This window comes from Bos mutus, chromosome 14 (genome assembly GCF_027580195.1).
Source record: "Bos mutus isolate GX-2022 chromosome 14, NWIPB_WYAK_1.1, whole genome shotgun sequence".
NCBI classification, from domain to species: Eukaryota; Metazoa; Chordata; class Mammalia; order Artiodactyla; family Bovidae; genus Bos; species Bos mutus.
Window position 1 is genome coordinate 72,636,096 of NC_091630.1, and position 12,264 is coordinate 72,648,359.

The 12,264-nt window shown below is 45.5% G+C and overlaps 1 protein-coding gene across 1 annotated transcript in view; it reads left to right on the forward strand.

Moving 5' to 3' along the window:
- FAM135B (family with sequence similarity 135 member B) overlaps positions 1-12,264 on the forward strand; it is a 149,157-nt gene that overhangs the window by 117,738 nt on the left and 19,155 nt on the right. Inside the window, 2 exon segments of the mRNA XM_005904046.2 lie at positions 9,053-9,208; positions 10,254-10,327. Of these exon segments, the coding sequence (XP_005904108.2) occupies positions 9,053-9,208; positions 10,254-10,327 (230 nt within the window).

Below are 12,264 nucleotides of genomic sequence, written 5' to 3' on the forward strand. Positions count from 1 at the left end.
ACACCTGTTAGAATGTGCTGTGCTGTGCTTAGTCACTCAGATGTGTCTGGCTCTTTGCGACCCTATAGACTGTAGCCCTCCAGGCACCTCTGTCCATGGGGATTCTCCAGGCAAGAATATTGGAGTAAGTTGCCATGCCCTCCTCCAAAGGGCATCTTAGCCACCCAGGGACTGAACCCAGGTCTCTCACATTGCCGGCAGATTCTTTACCATCCGAGCCACCAGGAAAGCCCACCTGTTAGAGTAGCTCTCATCAAAAAGACAAGAAAAATGTGCCGGCAAGAATATGGAGAAAAGAGGACTCTTGTGCCCTGTTGGTGGGAATGTAAATTGATGCAGACACTATGGAAAACAGTATGGAGGTCCCTCAAAAAATTAAAACTAGAACTACCATGCTGCTGCTAAGTCGCTTCAGTCGTGTCCGACTCTGTGCGACCACATAGACAGCAGTCCACCAGGCTCCCCCATCCCTGGGATCCTCCAGGCAAGAACACTGGAGTGGGTTGCCATTTCCTTCTCCAGTGCATGAAAGAGAAAAGTGAAAGTGAAGTCGCTCAGTCCTGTCTGACTCTTAGCGACCCCATGGACTGCAGCCTACCAGGCTCCTCCGCCCATAGCAATTCCAACTTCTGGGTATTTATTCAAAGGAAATGAAATCACGAAGAGATATCTGCACCCCCATGTTCACTGTAACATTATGTTCCCAAGACATGGGAATACCCTGAGTGTCAACCTGAATGCATAAAGAAGATGTACTATGTCTAAGTGCAGTGGAATATTATACAGCCATAAAAGAAGGAAATCGTTACATTTGTGACAACATGGATGAAACTTGATGGCATGATGCTGAGTGAAATAAGTCATTTAGAAAAAGACAAATGCTATATTATCTCATTTATATGTGGAATCTTAAAAAAAAAAGGCTCATAGGAAAAGAGACCACATGGGTGTTTGCCAGGGGCAGGGGTGTGTGGAGGTGAGGGAATCAAGTGAAGGTGGTCAAAAGGTATAAACCTTCCACTATAAGTAACTTCTGGGGCTGTAATATACAGTATGGTGATTATAACTAACACTTTTGTATTATACATTCAAATTTACCAGGAGAGTAGATCTTAGAAGTGCTCATCACAAGAAAAACTATTTTAGCTCTATGAGGTGATAGGTGTATTAAATAACTTTATTGTGGCAGTCATGTTGTTACCAACTAGGGTTCTTGGTCTTCTTTATCAATAGAAATTGATCAGGGGCCAGACAGGGAATTCAGGCAAGGCTTTACTGGGGTCCCCGCTGCAGTAGGAGGGAGTGAGAACAAGTAACAAGTTTCCTTGCTTGCTCACTCCCCAAGGTGGGGGCAAGCTGGTTCTTTATATGGGGCGAGGGTGGGGTGTGACCAGGGCCAGGGGCAGGGCTTAGGTGTTGTGTCCACCCCTTAGGAGGTGTCTTGTGCAGGGGGCATGCTTTTGCTCCAGGCTCTTCACAACTGGCAGTTGGGTTTTGGCCTGTTTGTATCTTTTGCCCAGAATTTGCTTCAAGTGCCCGTGCACCCAGTCACGTGTAGTCTCGTGCACCCAGTCACGTGTAGTCTCGCACCCAGTCACGTGTAGTCCCGTGCACCCAGTCACGTGTAGTCCCGTGCAGTCACGTGTAGTCCCGTGCACCCAGTCACGTGTAGTCTCGTGCACCCAGTCACGTGTAGTCTCGTGCACCCAGTCACGTGTAGTCCCGTGCACCCAGTCACGTGTAGTCCCGTGCACCCAGTCACGTGTAGTCTCGTGCCCCCAGTCACGTGTAGTCTCGTGCCCCCAGTCACGTGTAGTCTCGTGCACCCAGTCACGTGTAGCCTCGCGCAGTTTCTTTGTATTTGTTGCTGGAGGAGAGGGGTGTCCAGATGCAGGCACTGCAGCACTGCTGCATAGGTCCCAGGTCCCAGGTCCCGGCCTGTGCCGGGGTCACAGTCTGTGGATACGTCATCACACTGTGCGCCTGAAATGCACACATGCCCCAGGTGCTTCCCCCACGGCAGCCCCATGAGTGCCTGGGGTCGGGGGGACACAGGTGTGTCCCCATTCATTTTGCACAGAGGAACATGCTGGTTCCTGCACCACTAAGGGGTGGGCTTAGGGCCTGAACCCAAGGCCATCTGGGAGCCACTGCAGTATTGATGCATCTGGTCCCCACACTGGTTCAGGCAACAACTCAGGCTGCTAGACATATTTCACGAAAAGCCAGTGGGTTGCCTGCCTGCTTTGGCATGGAGCCCACAAACTGCAGGGAAATGGCCCCTGGTTTTGAGTGACGGTGTTGCCGCAGACTTTAATCTGGTTCAGAGTAACCAGATTAGCTGCAGGGAGGGAGGCAGCTGGGTGTCAGGGAGAGAAAGGGAGAGTTGGGGTGTGCACCGGGCTGCTCTGTGGTTTCCTGAAGGGCTGGCCCACTGCCGGGAGTGAAAGAAACAGAGCTGCCTCCCCAGAACCTTCCGAAAAGGCACATCACTGCCCATAGGGTGTTTAGAGGCAGGGCATCACCACCAAGTGGTCAACCGAGCACATGGTCACAAAAGGGTGGACTCTGAAGTGGAAACTGTTTCGGGCGATTTAAGACAATTTGAAAACATAGAGCTCTACAGTCAAGGAGCAATTCACCTGCACTTTTTTAAAAAAAATTTATTTTTATTTTTTGACTGTGCCACACAGCATGTAGGATCTTAGTTCCCCAACCATGGATCGAACCTGTTACCCCTGCAATGGATCTGTGGGTTCTTAACCGCTGGACTGCCAGGGGCGTCCCTGCACTTTTACTCTATGTGAATCTTACTCACATTTCTTAAGCACCTACTATGTGCCGGCTACTCTGTTGGGAATACAAGCACGAAGATGGTAGAGAGCTTCCCAGGACTCACAGCCCATGTGAGGCAGGAGCTGTTACTGCTGGACCGGGAGCATAAGATGGGGGCAGGGCTGTAGGAGCACAGGCGGCTCTCAGTGAGGTCAGGAGAGAGGCAGGAAGGACCACCATGCAAAACCAGTGCAAGACTGGACCTGATGGAGTGCCATGATGTGGTTGGGACCCGGGATGGCTTCAGGGAGTACATTTGAAGCCGGCTGTGGGAGGCTGGGCTGGAAAGGTGAGTTGGAGCAGCTGGTCAGGGTCCCTGCTGTGCAGTGTGCTTTAAGAAAGGACAGGTTGTAACCTCTCTGTAACCGATGGAAAGGTTCTAGTGAAACTCAGCCATGTGCTTCAGTACAGCAGACAGGGTCAGATCACACAGTGTCTACCGGACAGTAGTTGAAAATTCCTGATGTTTGGGTCCTACCTTCAGAGATAAGCCCAAACCCTGTGATTCAGTTGGGGCTTCAGGTGGTGCTGGTGGTAAAGAACCTGCCTGCCAGTGCAAGAGACTTAGGAGATGTGGGTTCGATACTTGGGTTGGGAAGATCCCTTGGAGGAGGACATGGCAACCAACTCCAGTATTCTTGCCTGGAGAATCCCATGGACAGAGGAGCCTGGCAGGCTATGGTCCATAGGGTTGCAAAGAATCAGACACGACTGAAGCGACTTAGCAGATGATTCAGTTTGCAGCCAGGACTGAGGCCCATGACGAGAGAACACGGCTAACTCAGGGGAAATACAGCAGGCTTTCTCCACCTGACCCTGCTTACCTTGAAGATGCAATGCTACCATCGTCTCCTCCAGGAAATCTTCCATGACTTTTTTACAGTACTCAGGATCCATTTCTTTCATAGCACTTTGTAGGTTTAACTATGGAGATAGATAGCTATCATGTGCCTCTTCCAGGACTAGAAGTATGTGTCTTTGTCTCCCCAGAGCTCAGCATCCTCCAAGCTCACAACAGACACCAGTAAACCCCACAAGGGGGTTAGGGGTGGGGACGCGATTGAGCAAAGGAGCTTGTCTGGGCCCAAGTGAAAAGCGTGAGGGCAGTCACAAGGTAGAGCAGCTATGTATTTTGTAGGCAACTTCCCCCTGAAATGTCACTGGGTCCAAGATGCCTCCTTGTTAGCAGGAAGGGCTTCTCTTTTTCTCACCAGAGAGACCCTTCCACACCCATCATCAGTAATTGAACAGGCTCAGGCCTCCGTGAGGGTAGGAAAGTCCTCTTGTGGCTTAATTAGAGGCTTTCTTAATCTTATCTGGAGCCATTTCTGTCATCAACTAGGGGAAAAAATAATTCTCCCAAAGACACATTTAATGAATGGCTTTGCCTTACCTCTCTGGTGGCTGAGCTCAGAATTCATGCTGTGTTTGCCAATATTGCTGAAATGGAGGGTGGGAGGGCTGGGGTGTTGGGATAAGAAGCCCAGTGAGGGAAGTTCAGTTGCTGAGGCCCAGGTGCCTCTCAATAGATGCAGAATCACCCTTTTACTCAGAAAAGAGCTGCTGAGTTTTCATCATCCATCAGCTGTGGAGAAGATACGGAGAATATTGAAAAGGATAAACCTCAGCATGCAGGCCAAGCCGGGCACTGAGCAATACCTGGCAAGTGGTGCCCTGAGAGTGGTCTGTGCAAAGCCAAGTAGACTTCAAGGAGAGGAGGGCTAGTGTTACACTTGAAACACAGTAGAAGTTTCAAAAGAACCATCAGAAAGCAGGAAGACTGATGTGTCTATATGTATGGCTGATGCATTTTGCCATACAGTTGAAAGTAACACAACATCATAAAGCAGTTCTAACAAAAGTTAATTTGAAAAGAAAGAAACAAGGCAAACTGCATTGGTTCTGGAAACGGTTCCCTGGTGGAGAACAGACAAGGTCAAAGTGGTGAAGAGAAGAGGAAAGGAGATTGGAAGATGCGAGGAGACCTTCCAAGGAGTGCAAGCCGATCAAAGGTCTGCTGCTTGCAAAGAGCTGTGTGTTCAGGTTGATGTGGCTGGAGCCATGGGTAGCCCCAGGCCAGAGGTACAGCTGGGAACATGATCAGGGCAAAGAAGTGTCTTGTGCTGATACAGGAGCTTGGTGTCCATTAGTGAGGGAAACAGGTTGGAAAATTTAAAGATAAGTGAGAGAGTCAGTTCCTAGGCAGGTTGATAGGGAGTCTAGGGGTCCCCGAAGGAGAGAGGGGTCTGGAATTCTCAAGGAGGAAGAAAGGACAAACTTTTTTTCCTTCTCTACATTCCTTAGGATTATATAACAATAATGTATCCTGCCTGAGGACAGTCTCTGGATTCAACCTTCTGGCTAATTCTGTTATCTTAAAATGTAAATTATGGGAGGTCTTTACAACCTCTAGACATTTTTTGGATTCATTGGAGAGTATATAACTTCATTGTTAACACTAGCAAGCGGGTACTCTTTCTGCCTCCTGATGCCTATGTCAGAAGATTTCTCTATCTCCTTTATACTTTAATAAAACTTTATTACACAAAAGCTCTGAGCGATCAAGCCTCGTCTCTGGCCCCAGATTGAATTCTTCTCCTCTGGGGGCCAAGAATCCCGGTGTCTTCGCGTGATTCAACAACAACCTTTCAGTAGTCCATCTAAAAGCTTTACTCTCCAGCCTGGAGGTTTTCCAGTGGCTGACCATGTCCCCCACCCTCCAAGTCCTTCCTTTTCTGACCCTTAACACTTTGGGCCATGGATTATGGGCCTGAATCAAGACTGAACATCCTGTTTTCTCTCTGACTCCCAAACAGAACCAGTGATGGAAGCAATGCTTCCATGAGAAGAAAGTAAGGGTCATTCTTTCATTTTGGAGTGTTGCACCTTGTGTCTTCATCAAAGACATATCTTTCCCCTTGGAAGAAGCAGCTTAGAGACGCTACAGTTGAATGATGCTTTGTATCTGGAAGCTAGTCATTAATTACAAAGCTTCAATACCCCAAAATTAAAGAGCCTTACTGGGTGTCAGATTTCTTCTTCTCTGTTTTTCTTGCTCTCAGATGCTTTGCTCCACCCTCTGTGCATTATGCTAGTGTCAGCTGTTGGTCCAAGAAGAGTGAAGAGAACTTGCAGTGTTTCAGGCTAGGCTTTGGACCTCATTATGTCCAATAAACAGTTATTTGCTTTGCACCTTCGTTTTGCAGATGAGAGACTGAGGCACACGGCAAAGAAGGAGCTCAGAGATGAGTTTGAAATGGCCATGGTTATGTATCTTTGCATCATCTTCCAGGGCAGATAGATCCCTAAACTCTTTTTTTTTTTTTTGCAATGTTCTTGAGCTCATGTTTAACCATATCCTAAGGATAAGGATACTATACACATTTGTATTGAAGTATTGTTGAATTATAATATTACATGGGTTTCAGGTGTACAACATAATCTTGATATTTTATAGGTTATACTACATTTAAAGTTATTTGAAAATATTGGCTATACTCTTCATGGTAAACACACCTTCCTACTTCCTGCACTGGATGAGGCTCTCTGTAGGCAGAGACACTCTCTTATTCATCTTCGTGTCCCCATGTATTCTAAGCATGAGCCTGGGTCATGGGAGATGCACTTTAAATTATTGGTAGATAAATGATGAAGCCTAGGACTCAGTGTTAGGCTTGGACCACTGGTTCTCTGGCTGTCCTCAGAGATGTAATCTCTCTTCTTACCTCTCCAGAATAAAAGTCGCCCCCAAGCAGGTGGCTCTCCTAGCTTTAAACTGAAGCTAGCCCGAGGTTCCTCCAAGAGCTCTAGGCCCTTTCTAGGCTGAGTCCTTAAAGCTTTTGTTAAGGCAGCCTTGGATTCTCCTTAGGAAATATGAAGTCGTGGCAGCAAGATGGTGCTGGGTCTGTGGAGCCCAGATCAGATCAGATCAGATCAGATCAGTCACTCAGTCATGTCCGACTCTTTGTGACCCCATGAACTGCAGCACGCCAGGCCTCCCTGTCCATCACCAACTTCCAGAGTTCACTGAGACTCACGTCTATCGAGTCAGTGATGACATCCAGCCATCTCATCCTCTGTCATCCCCTTCTCCTCTTGCCCCCAATCCCTCCCAGCATCAGAGTCTTTTCCAATGAGTCAACTCTTTGCATGAGGTGGCCAAAGTACTGGAATTTCAGCTTTAGCATCATTCCTTCCAAAGAAATCCCAGGGCTGATCTCCTTCAGAATGGACTGGTTGGATCTCCTTGCAGTCCAAGGGACTCTCAAGAATCTTTTCCAACACCACAGTTCAAAAGCATCAATTCTTCAGCGCTCAGCCTTCTTCACAGCCCAACTCTCACATCCATACATGACCACAGGAAAAACCATAGCCTTGGCTAGACGAACCTTTGTTGGAAAAGTAATGTCTCTGCTTTTGAATATGCTATCTAGGTTGGTCATAACTTTCCTTCCAAGGAGTAAGTGTCTTTTAATTTCATGGCTGCAGTCACCATCTGTAGTGATTTTGGAGCCCAGAAAAATAAAGTCTGACACTGTTTCCACTGTTTCCCCATCTATTTCCCATGAAGTGATGGGATCGGATGCCATAATCTTCATTTTCTGAATGTTGAGCTTTAAGCCAACTTTTTCACTCTCCACTTTCACTTTCATCAAGAGGCTCTTTAGTTCCTCTTCACTTTCTTCCATAAGGGTGGTGTCATCTGCATATCTGAGGTTATTGAAATTTCTCCCGACAATCTTGATTCCAGCTTATGCTTCTTCCAGCCCAGCATTTCTCATGATGTACTCTGCATAGAAGTTAAATAAACAGGGTGACAATATACAGCCTTGACAAACTCCTTTTCCTATTTGGAACCAGTCTGTTGTTCCATGTCCAGTTCTAACTGTTGCTTCCTGACCTGCATACAAATTTCTCAAGAGGCAGGTCAGGTGGTCTGGTATTCCCATCTCTTTCAGAATTTTCCACAATTTATTGTCATCCACACAGTCAAAGGCTTTGGCATAGTCAATAAAGCAGAAATAGATGCTTTTCTGGAACTCTCTTGCTTTTTCCATGATCCAACGGATGTTGGCAATTTGATCTCTGGTTCCTCTGCCTTTTCTAAAACCAGCTTGAACATCAGGAACTTCACGGTTCACATATTGCTGAAGCCCGGCTTGGAGAATTTTGAGCATTACTTTACTAGCGTGTGAGATGAGTGCAATTGTGCGGTAGTTCGAGCATTCTTTGGCATTGCCTTTATTTGGGATTGAAATGAAAACTGACCTTTTCCAGTCCTGTGGCCACTGCTGAGTTTTCCAAATTTGCTGGCATATTGAGTGCAGCACTGTCACAGCTTCATCCTTCAGGATTTGGAATAGCTCAACTGGAATTCCATCACCTCCACTAGCTTTGTTCGTAGTGATGCTTTCTAAGGCCCATTTGACTTCACATTCCAGGATGTCTGGCTCTAGGTCAGTGATCACATCATCGTGATTATCTGGGTTGTGAAGATCTTTTTTGTACAGTTCTGTGTATTCTTGCCATCTCTTCTTAATATCTTCTGCTTCTGTTAGGTCCATACCATTTCTGTCCTTTATCGAGCCCATCTTTGCATGAAATGTTCCTTTGGTATCTCTGATTTTCTTGAAGAGATCCCTAGTCTTTCCCATTCTGTTGTTTTCCTCTATTTCTTTGCATTGATCACTGAACAAGGTTTTCTTATCTCTTCTTGCTATTCCCAGCCATGTGGAAATCACCTAGTGAGTTTGACGCTGTCTGTGAGGTTATAAAGACTTTATCATTTCTCAGGAGATGTTTTCCAGCACCTACTCTGGAAAGGCAGCATGGTGCCCTGGCTTTGTGGGGGATGATCTTACAGCTTAATCCCAGCTATGTGTGACTTTGGGTATTCTGATGTATTTAATTCTCTCATTTTATTTTTTATGTAAAATGATGACTACAATAATTCTAACAAAGGTTCATTGTAGAGATTAAGTAGTTCATGTATATATTTAAAAGATGCTTTGTGTTTTACTTACCAAATAGTAACTATTAATAATTGGAAGCTATCATGATGGCCAGATACTGAGTTCAGAGTATAATGGGCTATAGAGGAGAGTCTGGAGAAAGAGAGGGATTCATTACAAGCAGAGAAGCCAGCAAAGCCCTCAGAGGAAGATGGCAGTGGCTGCATGGAGTGGAGGTCCTTCACTGCACCCTTTTGCCTCCCCAGATGTTGAATAACCCAGAGAAGATAGCTGAGCAGATAAGTAAGGATCTCGCCTGGCTGGCCTCCCACCTGATGGCCCTGTGGACCCAGTTCCTGGACACAGTGACGCTGCACTCCCAAGTGACCACTTATCTCACCCAGGAGCATCACACCTTGCGGGTAAGGGGTCAAACAGTATAAGTTCTGTAGTCACATGGCAGAGATATCAGGAAGCTTTTCAACAGTTGGTTCATCAGGCAGAATAAAAGTCTGGATTGGCTGCTGTCAACCTAAGTGCTAGTCCTGACCCACCATGAGCTTGCAGAGAAACTTTGTGACCTTCCTTTGGTTCTCAGTTCTTTGCTCTGAAAGTTGCTCAGTCGTGTCCGACTCTTTGCGACCCCATGGACTCTACAGTCCATGGAATTCTCCCAGGCCAGAATACTGGAGTGTGAGTAGCCTTTCCCTACTCCAGGGGATCTTCCCGACTCAAGAATCAAACAAGGGTCTCTCCTGCATTGCAGGCAGATTCTTTACCAACTGAGCCACAAGGGAAGCCCATTTGCTCTAGGGAAGTTTTTTGCTCTACTGTTCATTAAGTACCAGCCTTGGCTACCAAGTGATGGCGAGCTGATCTTAAAGGATATGATGAAGTGCTTTGAAAGTATTTTGAGGAAGTGTCTTCACATGTCATCCATTGTTCTTAAGGCCATTTTTTTTTTTTTTTTTTGCCACCAGGTGGAAGTACACAGGGGGTGGGGACTCATGCGTAATAAAAGATGTTGGTCTTCTCATTTCCAGCCAGAGGACAAATAGCTGAGTCTCTGGACACACTTACATGACTGATTTTGCAAATTCTAATTCGTCTGCATTTATTTATGGCTTCTGTTTTCAAGTGTCTTTTATTCTAGTAGAAGAAATAAGGCCTAAATTTAAAAAAATGACAGAATGCAAAACAAGAGCAGATCAATAAACATGTGTTCAAAAAAAAAAAACAAAACACATGTGTTCAATTGTGTCCATAAATCAGGTTTGTGTTAAGAACTAGAAATGAGAGAGGGCAGCTGTGGAGGGTAGAAAGGTGTTTCAGAACCTCTGGGTTGTGGGCTCAGCTCTCTTCTTATTAATATATGTTACTTCCTTCATTGAGCCTTAATTTCCTTTTAGAAAATGAAGGCCAAACCCACCCAGTGAGTCACATTGTTTATACTGTTTTATTCTTCAGGTCCGAAGGTTTTCTGAGGCCTTCTTTTATATGGAGCACCAAAAACTTGCAGTCCTGACTTTTCAGGAAAACCTGTAAGTAACCAATGGCATGTCCACATCACACCATGAGCACCAAGGACATTCTTGTTCAAAGTTAGCTCTTCCCTTCATCCCTGATTATGAAGGAGAGAGTCTGCCCATCTCTTTACATTCAGGTGCATTTTCTCTGAAGGCAAGAGCCAGACAGATTGCAGAGGTTGGAGCTGGCAGGTGGCAAAGAAGGTCAACAGCCAGAGTTTTTGCTGTTGTTGAGTATCATGATGGTTCTATAGACAGATTCAAGACTTCCTAGGTCCCTGAAGACATCTGTGCTGAGTCCTCTTTGCAAAATGAATTAGGAGCAGGTGGTATGGCCACAAGCAATGTCAGGGAAAAAAAAACCACAGAATTCACCTGAGACTTTGTAGCAGCTATGAAATGCATTGAGCATAAGAATTAATACTGAACTACCTAATTAGGAGGATAGATGGGAAAAAATGTAAAAATACTCAGAAAAGTCAGAGGGTTGACAGAAGAGGAGATCATTGTCTCTTGTTATAGATTTCCCTGGTGGGCAGAGTCAGTGCTTCCTGTTTCCTCCAAGATGTTTGGTCTTGGCTACACAAGTTTATAGGTTTCTTTCTGTTTCTGAATAGTATGTTTGTCTCCAAAATAAATTTGGATGGAATAATGTTTTGAGATGCCCCAGTAAATCCAGCAGGAAAAACACTGAAATTCGTCTATCACTTAGGACAGACCTGAAGATCTTTTCACTTTCATCTTTTTTACACCTGTAAAACCTGTATGTAGTCATGTGTGGATGTGAGAGTTAGACCATAAAGAAGTCTGAGTGCCAAAGAATTGATGCTTTCAAACTATGGTGTTGGAGAAGATTCTTGTGAGTCTCTTGGACTGCAGTGAGATCAAACCAGTCAATCCTAAAGAAAATCAACCCTGCATATTCATTGGAAGGATGGATGTTGAAGCTGAAGCTCCAATACTTTGGCCACCTGATGCGAAGAACCAACTCATTGGAAAAGACCCTGATGCTGGGAGGGATTGGGGGCAGGAGGAGAGGACGACAGAGGATGAGATGGTTGGATGTCATCACCGACACAATGGGCATGAGTTTGAGCAAGCTCTGGGAGATGGTGAAGGACAGGAAAGCCTGGTGTGCTACAATCCATGAGATGGCAAAGATTCAGACACAACTGAGCAACTGAAGAACAACCTGTATGTCAATATAATATGGCTAAAGCATTACTTACAGGTTAGGAATGTTTTGGCCAAAGTGATAAAATACCACTTTTCTGAGGGTGTAGCATTTGAGCAGAGACTGGGATTATACTAGAACTCCGGGTCTGGGAGTTGGTGATGGACAGGAAGGCCTGGTGTGCTGCAATCCATGGGGTCACAAAGAGTTGGACACAGCTGAGCAACTGAACTGAATTGGGGTTATAATAAGTCATGTCCTGATATGAGAGAAGACGGTTGAGTCAGAGGGGATAGCTGGTGTAAAGATTTCTTATATGGGAACATAAGGTGTTTGAAAGCATCAGTAAGCAAGCATAGCTACACTGGAGTGACAAGTAGGAGAAGTGGGGTGGGACCCAGCCTCTGTGGGAACTTATGGGCCCACAGGATAAAGAATTCAGACTTCGTGCTATGATAATTATAACTAACGTCTTAAAAAACTGGCAAGTGACTATGGTAGAAAGACTTTGGATTTCAAATCTCATACACATGTTTTGACATTTTGACCCTGGAACTTATACTACTTGTGACATCTGACTAGTTACTGAACCTCTCTTAGTTTGTGCTTGGGTGTAAAAGGCAGATTCCTTCATTCAAAAAGAGCCTATTTGGTGTTGACTGTATGCCAGACACTATTTTGGGCATTAGGATATCCAGCAGTGAACCAAACAGACACATTCTCATGGAGCTCATATTTTAGTAATGGAAACATATTTAAACATAAATAAATAAATATG